The 16434-nt window shown below is 39.4% G+C and overlaps 1 protein-coding gene across 1 annotated transcript in view; it reads left to right on the forward strand.

Moving 5' to 3' along the window:
• LOC139134852 (sodium- and chloride-dependent GABA transporter 1-like) overlaps positions 1–16434 on the forward strand; it is a 49604-nt gene that overhangs the window by 10773 nt on the left and 22397 nt on the right. The window contains exons 2-7 of the mRNA XM_070701917.1: positions 2900–3031; positions 5617–5824; positions 7033–7165; positions 11381–11515; positions 12676–12779; positions 16234–16358. Coding sequence (XP_070558018.1) covers positions 2900–3031; positions 5617–5824; positions 7033–7165; positions 11381–11515; positions 12676–12779; positions 16234–16358 — 837 coding nt within the window. The remainder of the gene's footprint in view (positions 1–2899; positions 3032–5616; positions 5825–7032; positions 7166–11380; positions 11516–12675; positions 12780–16233; positions 16359–16434) is intronic.

A 16434-nucleotide genomic window follows, 5' to 3' on the forward strand; every position in this document is an offset into this window, starting at 1 on the left:
CAACTCACTTCCCCACAAAGCCGAGTGTCTTCTTTTATTCAGTGCTACGGGAAATATGGGGAATATGCGTTATCCATGGCAACGAGTACTGTCCTATTTTCTCCTTTTGAATAGTGAGTCCTCGTTGATGCAGACTTGCAGCTCGAATTTCACATAACGAGGTTTGTGAGTCGTTGATAAAACATTTGGCTGCAAGCTAGCCCCTGGTCTTACGTGAAGATTCCATCTCCTTTTGCATGAGCTCTTCTTCTACGCTGTTTTAGTTACTTGTAGTCGTGTATCGAGAATCGTGATGCAATTATTGACCAAGTGTTACTATTCCAACGGGTCACTTCGCATTGCCTTATCGGCGTCAACGGCTTTCAATAGAAATTGAGAAATAGACCCTCGGCAGATAATGTGACCCACGAACATACCAAACGAAAGTTATAGAGCATCCAAGAAAAAATACTTTGCCTCAGACTCAGTCGTTTTGTTGTCAAGCACCTCTTATGGGTTTTTAGGTTCTATTAAGGTAGTAAAGAGAAAAGTTTTCGAGTAGTAGTTTTCAAGTGGAATGTTTTAGGTTACCGCGCAATGGTTACCATACCTAGATCACGATTTGAAAGTATGAGTTGCGCATGTCTGACGGTAGTAGCGGTAATATACTTCCGTATCTATCAAATACGGCAACAATTTTCTTCGGATTAATATCAAACAACTGTAATGTTACTGTCAGTGCGACACGACTTAATTTTCAGGACGGTATTTCGAAACTTAGAGGACCCCGAGCTCCCCCAACATTGACTAATTACAGTTACTGTATCTCAAAATGAATGCTATATAACCCATTTAAAAATACGCAATGAATGTTCACTATCACCGACCTAGTAACAGTCTTACATCTCTAATCTTAAGCTTTGCAATCTTGTGAATTATGACCAAAAATCCACCGCACCCGACACCCACTGGCTGTATTTTACTTTGCGCGTAAACTCGAGAACTAAAAACGGCGCTGTTTCTTGGCCCAACCTCGCTGAGAGAGCAAATGATTTACCCTCGTTCTGAGACAAATCAATGTGATCGGCAGTTATTAACAAGGCATCCAAGGGCACGGGGTCAATGCCATATATTGCATAATACAAGATAATGACTGACCCTCAATTACACTCTAGGTCATAAATATTGTTTTATTAAAATTTGGCCAATTATTAGACCTATGGTACAATCACGGCTTCTGAACCTACATGTACCTGTCAGATGGCATGTATTACTCTTGACAGTGAAAGAACTATAAAAGGACATGATCAAGTTGTACATATCATGGACTCAAGTTCAACCACAAAAGAATATTGCTGTGTTACTGGCTCTCAACTATAATAATATTCCGAATTTTGCAATGGACGAAAAAAGTGAAATGTGACACAGCTCACCGTGGTTGTTTTACGCTAGAAGTTGATCAATTGTGTAGATCAAATAGGGCATTGACTCTCTATACAATATATATGGATTGACGAGACCTGTCAGTTGATATCGTCTGACGAGGGATAATTACCATCAAGATTTAATCAAACTTCCGTAAATTGAACGCATTCATGTCATGCCTTTCATTTTGGTCTGGACGGAGTCAGCAACTTTGCTTGTCAAGTACAAAACGTATTCACGTAACCTTGCTCTTGAACCACAAAGTGATTTTGCTCTATCTTGACAGAAAAAGATGACTGCTTTGCGTCCACTTGTATATCATGTATACAGAATGCCGTCCCCAAGTTCTACTGATGTCATAGGATATCTGCTGTGCAACTTTGCACTGTTACATTATGTAATAAATTGCAATAAGTTTGTCCATTGTCATAAGGAATTCCCAATGACATGAATGGAGCGATATCAATATTTTTGCTCGAGTGCTGCATACAAAGGGGCACGTACTTTGAATCGTAAAGAAACATCTTAGTTTGGTTTTATCTAGTTTTACCCAAACATTCTTATATAGGTATGTCGTGTTCAGAGAGGTGTTTCAAGCGTTATTTTACGACTAAAGGCGCAGTGTTATTTTGACCTTGACAGTGACCTCTCCCGTTTTCGCATTATCATGGACAATCAATCTTGTACAGGTTGATTAATTGGTGACAGATGATGAGTTTGGTGACGATTTATTGAGAAAGACACTGGTATGTGGAAAAACCAACATCGAGGGAATGATTATTAGCAGCTAAAACTTATAAATACTGCTACACAAACGTACCTTTGATCCTGGCGTACCAAACTTCTCCTGACCCCAATCAAATGTTCGATATTTCTATGTCAACGCCAGGTACTGAAGATAGCTCGCCGTATGTGGCAAGGAAAATAAACAGAAAAGGCAATCACGTAACATTCCTGAGAAAATAGGCATTGCATTGACATAAGACACTGTGGCATATTGATGGGGCCGCGATCTTTAGCACATACTTTCCACGCTGTAACCAATCCGATGATTTGCAGCAGTGTTTCATTATCTCCGGCAAATGAAGCAAGTAGGGTTTTTATTAGAATCCTTGTACTCCGGACTGTTCAATGATTGATGGTGAAAATTGAGATATTGTATTTCAGCACTGCCGAGAAGTTTTGTTGTGTTGTTTCGATCAGGCAAAGTCTGTCAGCGCGTTGTCCACTGTGTGCCAATTTTCAAAACATGCAACGGTTACCACAGCTGCTGTAGTTAATTGTTACATGATGTGACGATGTGGTAATGACTGTCGCTTCGCTGATGTTGTACACCATCTGGAAACCCACGTCCTGGATTTTATGGCCGGCACGCGGTATGGACCCCTTCATTCCAGGACGTGCCTAAAGATGAACAGTTGCGAAGCCAATTCTTCCGAGTCATCTCATTTATACATTTGTTTGTCTTCTTTTTTCTCTCTCTCCTCACACACAGGCGCATTCCTCATCCCCTACCTGCTGACGCTTGTTTTTGCTGGCATACCGATATTCTTTCTCGAAACAGCCTTGGGTCAGTTTCTCAGCATCGGCGGCCTTGGTGTTTGGAAGATATGCCCGATATTTAAAGGTAAACTTTGTCTCATGAATGTCAAACAAGTAAAAAAGGAGCAAATAATGAAATATATATAAATGTATATATACAGTCAAACCTGTCATAGTGGTCACCCTTACAGAGCGGTCACCTCTCTATAGTGGTCACTTTGTGGCAGTCCCGTGGCATTTTACATGTTAAAGGCCTCTACAGAACAGCCACCTCTTATGTGGTCAGTGGTCACATAGAATTGCTCCATTTTGGTACAAAACCTGTATATAATGGTCAATATATCTGACTCTCAATGACCTCTATCAAAAAATGCTCGACTGGCAAGCAGGAAATAAGTCTACTTTTACTGAGTTTACATCTGCATTACAAGCTTTCAGAAACTAATAGCTGTTCTATGTTTTTTAACAGATTTATGTTATGGAATTTTATAATTGCTTTTACCTTTCCCTAAATTAACCATTTAGCGCACCCCTGCACAGAAAGTAATGCCACACCCTCCCCTCTATAGAAAGGCCACCTCCATATGTGGTCACTTTTTCTTGGTCCATTGATGACCACTATACACAGGTTGACTGTATATATATATTACTTTGTACTTGAAGTAATCTGTTTATTTATAACGCTCTGCTTTTTGCTTGAGCACTGTAATTTCCCTCGAGGACATCTGTATACTTCAGTGTATATATATATATTATATATATATATATATATAATATATATATATATTATTATATATATATATATATATATATATATATATATATATATTCAAATATATATCACTTCGTAGTGAGTGCAAGATCACGTTTTGTTACCTTGCCAAGGGAAGAGGCTCATGACGGTAACATTGATTTTGACGTTTTGACCAGGCCGAAGATGACCAGGGGTACACTGTCATGAGCACGAGCCCAGGGGCACTTAACGAATCATGGTCTTGCTCTTTCTTTCATGTGTTTTTAATTTTATTACACCTATGAAACTCTTCTTTATCGAACTCAGAACCTTTCCGCAGAGTGTAGTAACAGGAAGGCTTATGAGTTGCTTATGCGAACCACTCCATTTCTCTGTCGTCCATTGAGAAAGTGTTGTTTGTCAGCTTAGCCATTCCTGTGTACTCTACATTTGTACTGAAATGTGTTCTAATCGATTCAACTGGAGTTAATGTAAACGCACTTTTGAGAAGCAGTGCATCAAATATACGCAACCAGTGCTCTACAATTTGTCATACGCCGAAAGAATGCGAAGTGTGTCAAAACACGGTAGAAAGCTACATAACCACCAGCCCCATGCAAGGTTAGATCTGTTCTGCCAAGGTTACCTTTGTTCTGCCCATGTCATATCACTTTTCTCTACGTCACGTGGGTGAGTCTCAGCCAATCATGACAACTGGAATATAAGTGCAAAGTGGAGAGAGAGAGAGAGAGAGAGAGAGAGAGAGAGAGAGAGAGAGAGAGAGAGAGAGAGAGAGAGAGAGAGAGAGAGAGAGAGAGAGAGAGAGAGAGAGAGAGAGAGAGAGTGTGTGTGTGTGTGTGTGTGTGTATGTGTGTACTAGGCTTCGTAGTTGTGGCCGTTTCACTTACTTTCAGACTGATGATATTATAATTTTACTCGGATGCCTCAAAACATTTACAAATAAAGCTATCATAAGCTGTCACAGTCTACATTTGTCATTCAAGGCAATGTACATAAATTCTGCCAAATGAACTGTCATACTTACGGATGGGACTGGATGCTGTACAGCTGTTGCTTCGATGTTTATCACATAATACGAGACAATTGCTATTGATAGTGATATATATTTTGTTTAGATACTGTCAATTTAATGCTTGGTTTATGGGTCACTAAACGTGGTCGGACGTCTTACGCTAGTAGAACGGTGTCTGCAGCGATCCGCAACGGCAAAGATCTGCCATACGATCAAATCACCGCTATCGCGATATGCAGGGCGTAACTATGCACCAGTACAATGCAGTTACGACCTTTCAAAGCCGAGATTGACTGATCATCCTAATAGCCAGTTGATGAACGCATTCAACTTTCAGAAGTTGTCGAAGGGCCGTTATTGGTCGCATGCATGTAAGACTGCATAAGACATGCATGCATTAGTATTAGCGTCACGATTTACCTCTCCTATTATCAATGGAAGATAACTATTCCTGGGGAGAGTGTCCTTGGCGAACAAGCCAGCGAGGGGGAAAAGTGGGCTTCAGGGAATGGACGATCGATCAGGTCCACTTTAAATTCTCACTGGGAAATTGCTTACATCGAACGGTAGAAGAGTGTTTAATAAAGAGTGCACACCAAAGGGTCTCCTTTCAGGAAATACAACCAGTCCATTCAGAAAAATGAAATAAGTTTAAAATGAATTTGGAATTGTTAAGACAGTATTTTCGAGGCAAAATTATCATCAAATAGACACACTAAGCCTTTTTACATATGCTGCATCGATTTGACCATCTCTATTGCCCTTGGCATATTGAACGACGCTTTTGCAATGATTACAAATTAAATCTCTCTCTCTCTCTCTCTCTCTCTCTCTCTCTCTCTCTCTCTCTCTCTCTCTCTCTCTCTCTCTCTCTCTCTCTCTCTCTCTCTCTCTCTCTCTGTAGGTATTGGCTATGCCGCCGCCATAGTATCATTCTGGCTTAATATTTATTATATTGTGATCATTGCCTGGGCGCTGCTATATTTATTCAGTTCTTTTACCAGCACACTACCGTGGGAGACTTGCGATCATACCTGGAACAGCCCCCTTTGTACAACCAACAAGTCTGCAAATTTTTCCGTCATGAACGATCCGACTAGGGAATTCTGGGAGTAAGTATTCTGTGTCGCTAGGTGTGAATGAAGATGCGCTTAACGACTGCTCGTTCACGTAATTGACACCGTCGTCCGTATGTGAGCTTTGCTTTGAAAATGTATGTGTGTTCCCGTACCTACGGGATATTCCTAGCTGATGAAAAAATAAAGGACAATATTAATAAACGGATTTGTCATTTACAGTCAGTCATATATACAACTGATATATTGAAAATTGTAACGGTCGAACTGCCGGACTGATCATCGCCGAAGCGAGTGTCAGAAAAGGCGAGTCTGATTGTAAGGCAAAATGTAGAAACTGTTCGAGTATTCGAGAAGTTATCACAGGCTACTTGTGGAAAGTCGCATATGTAATGTCAGATTATGCCTTCTATACTCGCAAAGTCGTTCAGACAAATTGAAGAAAGCGCCATAAGTCCGTCTCGTTATCATATTAGCAGCATACGTTTTAAGGTTGCCTTTATCTCGTATTTCAAAGAGGGAAAAAAAACGTCAGATTTTTACGTTAATAGGTTCAGCACTTTGTGGACACCTTGCAATTATTCGATCCCTCCTGCCAACGTTTGCCAAGTTAGCATTTTCCCCGTTTTCCTTTGTTTATGGCCAGACCAATTCGATGTCATGCCATAGGATAGCGATAACATCGGCAATTGGAGGGCACTGTGAAACATTAGCAAGTCACCAGCATCGGAACTCGGTCATTACTCCCATTTACCGTTTCTGCGCACACACATTTCAAGCCCCTTAAAGTTACAATCACTCCGTGTACTCAATTAGCATTGAAGTGCGCGCTCCCATTTTCTCCCTTTTGGCATGACCATTTCTCTGTTATTGAAAGTTTTTTTCTTACTCTAATGGACTGAAATGGGGCGCGATGATTCTGATTCACCGAGCATCACTAAATGACTCTAAAGAGAACCTCAAAGATCGCAGCGCTGGGAAGTCAGGTATAGATGCGGACACAAATAGCAACAACGAAAAAGGTCGCTTGTTTAAGTGCAAAAATGATGTCAATACGTACTTTTTGGAAAAACGGACCTCGTTAGTGTCAATCAGATTCGATCACGTATCAATTCACAAACACAAAAGAGACGACTTTGGTGTTTGGGGGATATTTCAAGTCAGCTTGCTCATCACTTCATTTGTTTGTTCGTTTGTTGTTGTTGTTGTTTTCTTTATCGTTTTAAATTTCTGTTTGCAAACAGGGAATACGTGCTGGAAATCACGAAAGGCCTGCACGAGCCCGGAGACGTGCGTTGGCAGTTGGCATTGACACTTCTTCTGGCCTGGGTAATTGTCTATTTCTGCATATGGAAGGGTGTCAAGTGGACTGGCAAGGTGAGGCAATAACAGGTGTATGATTGTAGCTCTATGCAAATTTTGTGTTAGGAACTCTCACTTTCGTTTGATCTCTCACAGAAGAACTTTCGATTGTAGATAATTTTGACTGTTAAGCGAATTTACAACATAATCTGAAAATTCGTCGCATAGGACGATCTGATTGAGAATTTTCTTTTGCTTATATTGGCTTGGTCAGACTTTGTGTATACTCATTCGTAACACATTAATATCTATGCGAATGAAGTTAAGATGGTTACTGCGCAACATTCAAAAACTTCACTTTGGACTCTATGCTTTAGTTCTGTCCGTCAATCCATCAGCCTGCAGTTGAATGTCAGTCACATTGACGATACATTGATCGATTGATATCAAACCTTTCATGAGAAATGCATCTATCCAGTATAGCTTCCCCAGCGAGACTTATTGATACGCTCGAAACAAAGTCAACATAAGTTCCACAAATTGCAACTTACTTGTATGCACGACATTTTGTTTTGCAATGCGATCCAATATGGCGGCGGGTGGCCGTTTTTAGCCCAGAGCCATTAGACATATGCAAACTAACAAGGGACAACTGCGTGATTGCGCATGAGCATACTGACTTTGTTGTCAGTGGGAATTAAACTTACTATAGAGCTTGTTGCAACTGCTTTGTGCGCAGAACCGTTGATAAATTAATATCTTTCAAACGTAGTACTCGAACTTGCACTTTCTAATGCCCATCCTTCTTTTGCCTTGATGACATCCATTAGAATTAGAACAGAATTTGTCATCAAATATAACTTGTTTAACTTCAATCTAGGACTTTCTTAATCATTGTATATTTTAACTTCAAATATGATCGATCATGACAGACTTTGTAAGAACAGGTTTTCAGATTCTGATGATGTTAAATCTGCTCTGGTTTTTACTCAATAGCAAATTTTAACGTCTTAATACTGTCACACTTTCTATCATATAGCGCGGATGGAAATACCAGTAATCTCTTGACTACATACTCTCCTAGGCCCCTGAAAAAGAATACTTAATATTTTTCCATTTTGTTCGGTATATTTTGAGAATGAGTTTGCTAATTTTATTACACTTCAATAGAATATATATTTATCGCATATAATAGACATAAATAACATAAGTTCACATCATCCGATGTTTCTTGAATGACTTTTTGCACAGAATACGGAAAAAACTTTTTGAGCTTTCTCTCCCTTTGTCCTCATTGAGCAGTACGTTCAGCTAAGAATCGAGAGAATCTTTCATCGTGGAGGCGTAATTTGCCGAGCTATGTCCAATGTTTACGCGCACTGTGCACGATTTCCGAGCACGTGAAATGTATCTGACACTACATTGTCCATCGGTGTTTGACGGACACATGCATCTCTCTAAACGTTAACTGAGTCGCGCATTAACTGACTTAAACAAATGCAGGCTTTATTTACACAAAATAATTTCCTATACTTTTCAACCCGGATATTTGAACATGTTTGAACGAACGTACGGAACATAGTTGCAGAGCATGGCCTACAACAACATGTGCACCACTACTTCTTATTTACAAAAAAGCCGTTTCTTTGAGTCAAGTATGTAAATCAAAGCTAAACTACAAAATGACAATTAGTGGTCTTTCAGGGAGAACAATCTTCGTAAATATTTACCGCCTCGGTGATTAAACAGATATTTCTCAGCGGAAACTGTTATTTTTCCCAAATCGATGATTTAATCAGTCATGGAGCCGAAAATCCTGCGAGATACTCATCGACGCGATCTGAGTGAAAACCTCCTGAGAATCGTGCCCTTTGTTTACGATTTAAATAGGCGAATACACTAGATATCGAACTTGAAAGGACTGATAATGGACATATTTTCAAGTGCGTGCGATTTATCTAAATTTGTCCAGATCTGAGGACAGTGACAGATGGGACATGCATTTGTTGATTGAAGCGTTCTTAACGACCAAAGGTCGTGTTCAGTTTGCGAGAAGTCGTCACAAGACAAGTTGTAGCCCCCAGCGTCTTAATGACTAGACGCTTGGTACAAGTATGACGCAGTTTTTTCCGGGGTGAGGTGACTTATAGTTTATATATATTTCGCTCTTTATGGAAAGCTGAATAAGCACATTAAGATGATGTAAAGTAACCGTTCCAAAACGCTGCCATATTATTGTAAATTTTACTAGGTAAAAGTAACTGCAATAATCATAATCTATGCAAATGTATGGTAACGTTAGCAACGCCTGCCAACATCAACACTTGATCTCATTTCTAATAACATTTATCCTTTTTCCAGCGGAATTCTGAGTTCATTCCCTCTTTTGTTGGCTACACTGCCATACTGCCCAATGTCTGGTACACTGGTGATAACCTATACACCCATTTTGCATGAACTGATGCAACGACCGGCACGTACGCATCCATCGGCAATCGTCTCACAATAAACGACAGCATTATTTTTGAAGCGTAAAATTATCAAGGAGATGAGAGAAGAGGCAGCCGCTTGGGTGTTTACAAAACCGACGCAGTGTTCAACCGTCTCTATGCAATGAAACTGGATTCGCCAAACTTACTTCAAGGCCCGGAGACTAAAATCTTCATCAATCCGTAATAGTCTTCATAATAACAGGAGCCCTTTCAATTTTATACCAAAATATATAAATGAAAACCAACTTTTCTCGAAACATGATGTAAAATTCCAATTGCGATGTCTGTTTGCTTTATGAAACACGCTGTTTCATCGAAGGGTCTCTCCTATTTTATGATCATATAACGTCCCTGGTATTAGTTGTTTCAATAAGTTCTCGCTTTTACGTGATTTCTAAGTCAATTTGGTTTATACCGCCATTTATTCTTAACTAAGCCATTTATTCTTGGCATGATCCCGCGCCATTCGAAAATTGTGACTTATTCATACTGTCTGATTCATTCTTTCTGTAAGTCGGACTTACTAGTACATTAATTTACTTCCGCTTCCGATTGCATAGCATGCCGGGAAAATTTCTGACAGCCAATCGTTGCAAGATTCAGGCTTTTATTTTACATCGTCACAGACCAAAGGTCTCTTTACGGCGGCAATAGCTACTCGCATAACCGTTAAGATACTTGCGCAGGCTCCTCTTTGAGCAGAAAAAACTCTAGCTCAAAGTACATTTCCTTCCATATAGCCTGTAAGTCTGATCCGCAATGAAACATCTGTACAGAACAAAGTCAGTATGGAAGCAGAAAACGATGAGATACAGAATTCTATACACATAGTTTTTTCAGGCTTTATCCTCTATTTAGAATCAGAACTGAACATATTTTTACATTATTTATAAATTCCACACATGGACGCGTCGAACTAATAGAACGTCCCGCTTTTAATGCGACAGTTGTCAGAGCACTTCAATTCTATGGATGCAAATTAGTGATTAGTGCTAAGCACGTAAAGTTTAAGTTTCACCGTTCTCAAGGACAATCTAGAGTGGGTTTCAAGCTAAAATGTCCTCGTTGAATTTCAAAGTTTTAATATATATGAGAAACTCCACCTAGTGTGTGTATCCAAATGGGTGTCCACTAAGTAAGTAATTTTTTCAGGTGTTCTTTTCTTCCCGTATATCAGCAAGAATATGAATAAAATCCTTTTATGAAGCTCCCCTTTCAGGTATCGTCCGTTGTAAGTTGCGAACTACTTGAGCATTTGTCGAGTTCAGAGTATTGACATTGAAGTCACAGTACCGGAAAACCGCAGTTATCATGTCGTCCGCCAGTCCTAAAATCAAGATACGGAGGCTAGTAGTATGCGAATTGCAGTGTTTATGTATTCAGAGCATCTTGTGTGTCTATCCACTTTTCGCGGAGATTTGATCGTCTCGTGGACTGGTACAGAGATGTCCCACTTTCACCAAGAAAAATCGTTGGCGTTATCGCCTAGATGTGCAGCGCAGCTCCTTAAAATAAATGATCGCTTTAGGGTTCTACGAGTCAAGCAGTTAAATCGAAACGGTCCTCGTGCGGCGAAGATGTGGTTAAATGAAACTGAACACTGCCGACCTATATAGTTGACCCTCGAACACAAGTTACAAAATTGCTCACAAGACTCTCCAACTGAAATATACACCGTCCACCTACTTATGAAGCGATTGTTTTGTGGACATTCTAATTCTTTTCGGAATATGACCAAACAACATATCTCAAAAACCGTCTTAATGACGTCTCTACCTCCTTCTCACTTTCTCAATAGGTCGTATATTTTACCGCACTCTACCCCTACTTCATGATGGTTATTCTGTTGATACGAGGAGTGACGCTACCAGGCGCTGGGAACGGCATTGTCTTTTATCTGAAGCCAGACTTTTCAAGACTCGGGGACTCACAAGTACGGCATGTATATCTTCTCTCAGTGTCCTCTGAACAACCCCGTCCTCCTGCAGTTCTGCGACTGTATACCGCTTCAGTGTACTTAAAGTCCATCTTTCCAAAGAAATGCGTTTGATTTGGAATTCTTTTGAAATGGTCTCATTTTTGTTGACGAAAACAGTTATTGCACTCATAGCTCACAGTCATCGTTATTACACGGTCATAAAAAGCTTGATTGATGCATGGATGAATACAGACAGAGTTAGCGATCAAAAAAGTTCTGAACCACCGCCGAGAACATGCCTGTTCTATGGACTAATCCAGGCATACAATCCACAAATACAATTTTAAGAAATCTTCGGTTAAAGGAAACGGTCATTACAAGGAAAAAAACATTTCATTACACATTTTCTTTTCCAAGACACAAACTCTCAAATAATGCAATACGTGGACAGGCTATTCTATCACATTGTCGTGTTATTCTATGCTGTGAAGGCAACGACAAGAAATTAGTTGGCCGCGAGTGCACTGAATACTGTTGGTTTTTCTAACAAAAGTTAATAAGGTGGCGTTCACACAGTGCTGTTCGATCATGGACCAAGTTTTTTTAAGAATGCTCACTGAATATGACGACACGAAATTGAGGATTGAGATCCAATGCCTTGTCTAGCCTTTCATTCCAATTCAAAATTTGTACTTTTTATAGACATTAGGAGGATGCTGAATTGAGAAATTTCAAAAACAAATTGGGCCTGCAGCTCACTTCTCTTCTCAAATGTTTGTCGAGTTCCCTTCAAGTGACGCAAAAATTTGCTCCGATATCTCAATTTCACCGTCCATAAATAAGTGAAATCGTTCATTAGTTCGGCTATATTCCCGTCGCTAGATGTCTAATAATGAACGGTGTTTGTCATTTGTTCCAGATCTTGATTTTTTGCGTGGCCTAACTCTAGGGCTCTCCAAAGAATAAAAAAGTCGTTGCCAGTCATCTCAATTCCCCAGTTTTCTTTCTTTTTTAATTTGTATGTAGATTGCGGAAATGCGTCCACTTCGTCTATTTCAATCGATATGATGTCAAGCAGACTTCAGGTACAATGATACCCAATCGTCTTCGGCTTTTGATTGCTGCCTTTCGGAACACATTTCAATGTTGAGTCCATTTTTTCCTATTGATTGCAGGTATGGATCGATGCCGCCACTCAAATATTCTTTTCTTACGGCATTACCCTTGGTTCACTGATTGCCCTGGGAAGCTACAACAAATATCACAACAACGTTTACAAGTAAGCCTACATTTTATTGCGTCCATTCCATGTTTGTCGCCAGAGAATGGCTTTGTCCTCCTTGTCGTTTGTCACTGCAAGAAAACAAAATTAAATCTGTTGTGCCAGAACATATTCCGTCTCTAACAATGATGGACATGCGTTCTTTCGTTCTCGAGAAAATTGTTAAACGGCACCGAGGCGACTTTCGGTGACAGAAGACTGCATCGTCGATGCCCTGGGGAATGATTTGCGATCAGTTTTGTATTCAAAGATGGGAAACGTAAAGAGGAAAGATCCGTCTCGTTTCCAAACCATCCTGCCCGTGTTATCTCATTTCCGGATCTGTCATGATGAAGATCGTTACCGTGAAACGTTGCCAGAGGCCTCGTTTTACAGATTAACGAGCTGGAAAAGCAAAAGCTCCACTCCCAAGACGACAGTGCTCTTCTTAGAGACTGCAGAGCGTCTTTAGTTGCACAGAGATATCTTTACGATATTCCAGCAGAGGACACGGACCGGTCATAGCAAGGTATTCTCCAAACGGTATTCTCGCGAGAAAAGACGAATGAACAATGTTCCTAAAGCAGTATTTAAAAACTATAAAACCACTGGCAGATTTATCGGGCAACGCATGAGTTATAATCTAGAAGGCTAAAAATACCTGGCAGAGTAATAAGGTGTGTGATCATAGCGAGGGCATCGACACATACCACTAGGCCTATACACAAGGGAGCGTCAAGCACGAATGCATAAGTTTACTATTCCTCCGCACGCGATCATTTTAAATTCGTTTCCCTAAAAATTAATTGTCCATGTCGAATTTTAATGCCGCTGCATCTAGAAAATTATTGATATTTATATTTTTAACTCAAAGTTTCACTGAATAGCCATCTCTGAAGCTTTTTGAGATGTCTGTATAGTGGCCACTCAGACTCTAATGCCGTGTCGTCATTCTTGGTTTCATTCTCTTTCAATTGTCGTAAACCATGGGCCTCTTTACGGCAACAGCTCCACACACGGAATAAAGATCTGGTTCACGAGAATGTTCTTTTTCATTGATTCTGTATCTTTGAAACATCAAATTTGGAGTTGTATCCTCCAGACGAAGTCACGAACTCGAACTTGCAGATTTAGAATGGAAAGCGTTTTACCCCCTTTCTTTAAAGATTTGCTTGTTCAATATATAAACTATCAAGAGGCCAATATTTTGTAACCGTCACGATGTTTCGTTATTCTGGCTACCAATCTGGGTTGGTTGGACAAATCAATGTGCTGATGAATTAAATATATTAATTTAATTTTCTTATATTAATTTGTTATTTCTGAGGCAATATAAGGACACCATGATAGAAATTCCATCATCACATTCTTGTGAATTTATTTTAATATACGATCAAATACGGCTCAGTATCATGTTGTTGCAATGTCATAGCATCCAGCGTTTTTATCCTAGCTTTAATACCTAAAACTTACTGAACCAAATTTTACATCAAGTAGACATTTTTTCTTTCAAATGCCGTATGCACATTCTCTAGAATGTTGCATATTTAATGAGGCGCTGTAAGCATAGCAATAAGTCGACAGGTAGGCATAGAATAATTAAAACATTACAAATTTGCTGACCGAATCGAAATAAATGCTCTGGCGATGTTCTGGCATATTTGCAATGTCATACACGTTGGACTTCAGCAATTTTAGTGTGATACATCATCTCGCTTGCTCAACAGTAGACAATCCCACTCGCTGCAGCAGGCAATGACCAGGCCCATGTAATAAGGAAACGACTAAACTCGTTTATCCAGTCTCCACTAGGACACATGCTTGTTGACTTTAGCAGTATTTAGGGAATTATGCAGCGATTATAGCTCAGGTTGCCTGTCTTCGCTCTGCAACGATTTCCTTAACACGTGACACGATATCTCTATCAAGCCTCGCAGTTGCTCGTGTACGAAATTCTAACGATGTTTTCATGACCGGATTTCAACATAAGCTTGTATTCAGGGACTGGACAGAAATAAAAGGGGGTAGGGTCGGTGTTTTGAGGGATTGGTCGCTATTTTTGGCGCAAGCATTTTTATGGGGTCATGAAATTTCACGCATACCTTTGGGGAGGGTCATTATTTTTTGCACAACTATTGCAACCATAAGAAGGCAAGATGTGGCCGATACAGTGTTTCACCCAAAAATACCAAATCATAATACACTGGAATCTATCGGGCAAACTATTAACAATTTTCCCCACAAAACAAGCTATATTTGTACATTTATGTATGTTTGATAATTTATTTAGATGTACTTTTGCTCGAAGTGGGAGGTAAAAGTACATGTTTTTATAAGAAATGTGATTTGAAGATTCCATAAAAAATGTTGATTCACTATACATTGTAGTTTATTCAGGAAACTATGAACATTTTTTCAAATACAAAACTACCTAATTATGTGTGTTTATAGACACTTAATAATTGATATTAATGTACTTGATCAGATTAGGGTGGTTACAAGTTCATATGTCTGCAAAAAAATTATTTTGGATGTCACCGAAATGTTAATTCACTATACATTGTCGTCTATGAGGAAACTAAGAACAATTTTTCCTATAGAAAGCTAGCTAAATCTGTGTATTTATAGACACTTATTAATTGATATCAATGTACTTAAGTAGACGAGGGTGGTTACAAGTGCATATGTGTGCAAGAAATTTGATTTGGAATTTCACCGAAATATTGATTCACAACACATTATAGTCAATGAGAAAACTATTAAATAATTTTTTCCGGTACAAAACTAGCTAAATCTTTACTTTTATAAATGTTTTTACGATTGATATAAATGTACATGATGAGAAAAGGGTGCTTGAAAGAGCAGATGTGAACAACAAATATGATATTGGAATTTAACCCAATTTATTTGTGAAGGTTAAAAGTATTCTTTGAAATTTCAAAGGTCATATGAGAAATGATATGTCAATTTATTATTGATACGGACTGTGACATGCAAGGGGAGGGTCACTGTTTTTTTTTTGCAAACACTTTTGAAGGGTCACTATTTTTCGCGCAGCGTCATTTTTTTAAACACCGAACCCCCCCCCTAAAATTTCTGTCCAGTCCCTCATAAAGACAACAGTAGCCCACCACTGCTCTATAATCATGTCAAATGTTTTGCTTGTAGAAAGTCACCCTCTATTTGTCTTCAAAAGTAATAAAAGGGCCACTGAGGACAGTTCATACCGATCTGACAACAATCGGCGATTAGTTTTGCTTGTTCACAATGTGCTGGCGCTCGCGGACGAAACCCAACGCACCCGAAGCGAGACACCTGATATATCTATTTATTGGTGAAATACGCCTCGCTTTTATACGTGCTGGTGTCATATTGCAACTTTGTCATCACTTTGATAAGTCTGCAAAGACGCCAAAGCTTAGAGTAAGATGAAAATTGACACTAAAACCATCTTCGTCTGATCTGTTTATAGAGACGCTATTATCGTATCGTGTGTGAACAGTTGTACAAGCTTCTTCGCTGGATTTGTAGTCTTTTCAGCGATCGGTTTCATGGCTCACGTGCAAAACCAGCCAGTGGACAACGTCGCCAAATCGGGTGAGTATATCTTGCCGCTGATATTGCTTTTTTGTTTGTTTGTGTCTACTTTTCTTTGTTTGCTATTACATTTCCA

The sequence above is a fragment of the Ptychodera flava genome, chromosome 6 (assembly GCF_041260155.1).
Source record: "Ptychodera flava strain L36383 chromosome 6, AS_Pfla_20210202, whole genome shotgun sequence".
Taxonomy (NCBI): domain Eukaryota; kingdom Metazoa; phylum Hemichordata; class Enteropneusta; family Ptychoderidae; genus Ptychodera; species Ptychodera flava.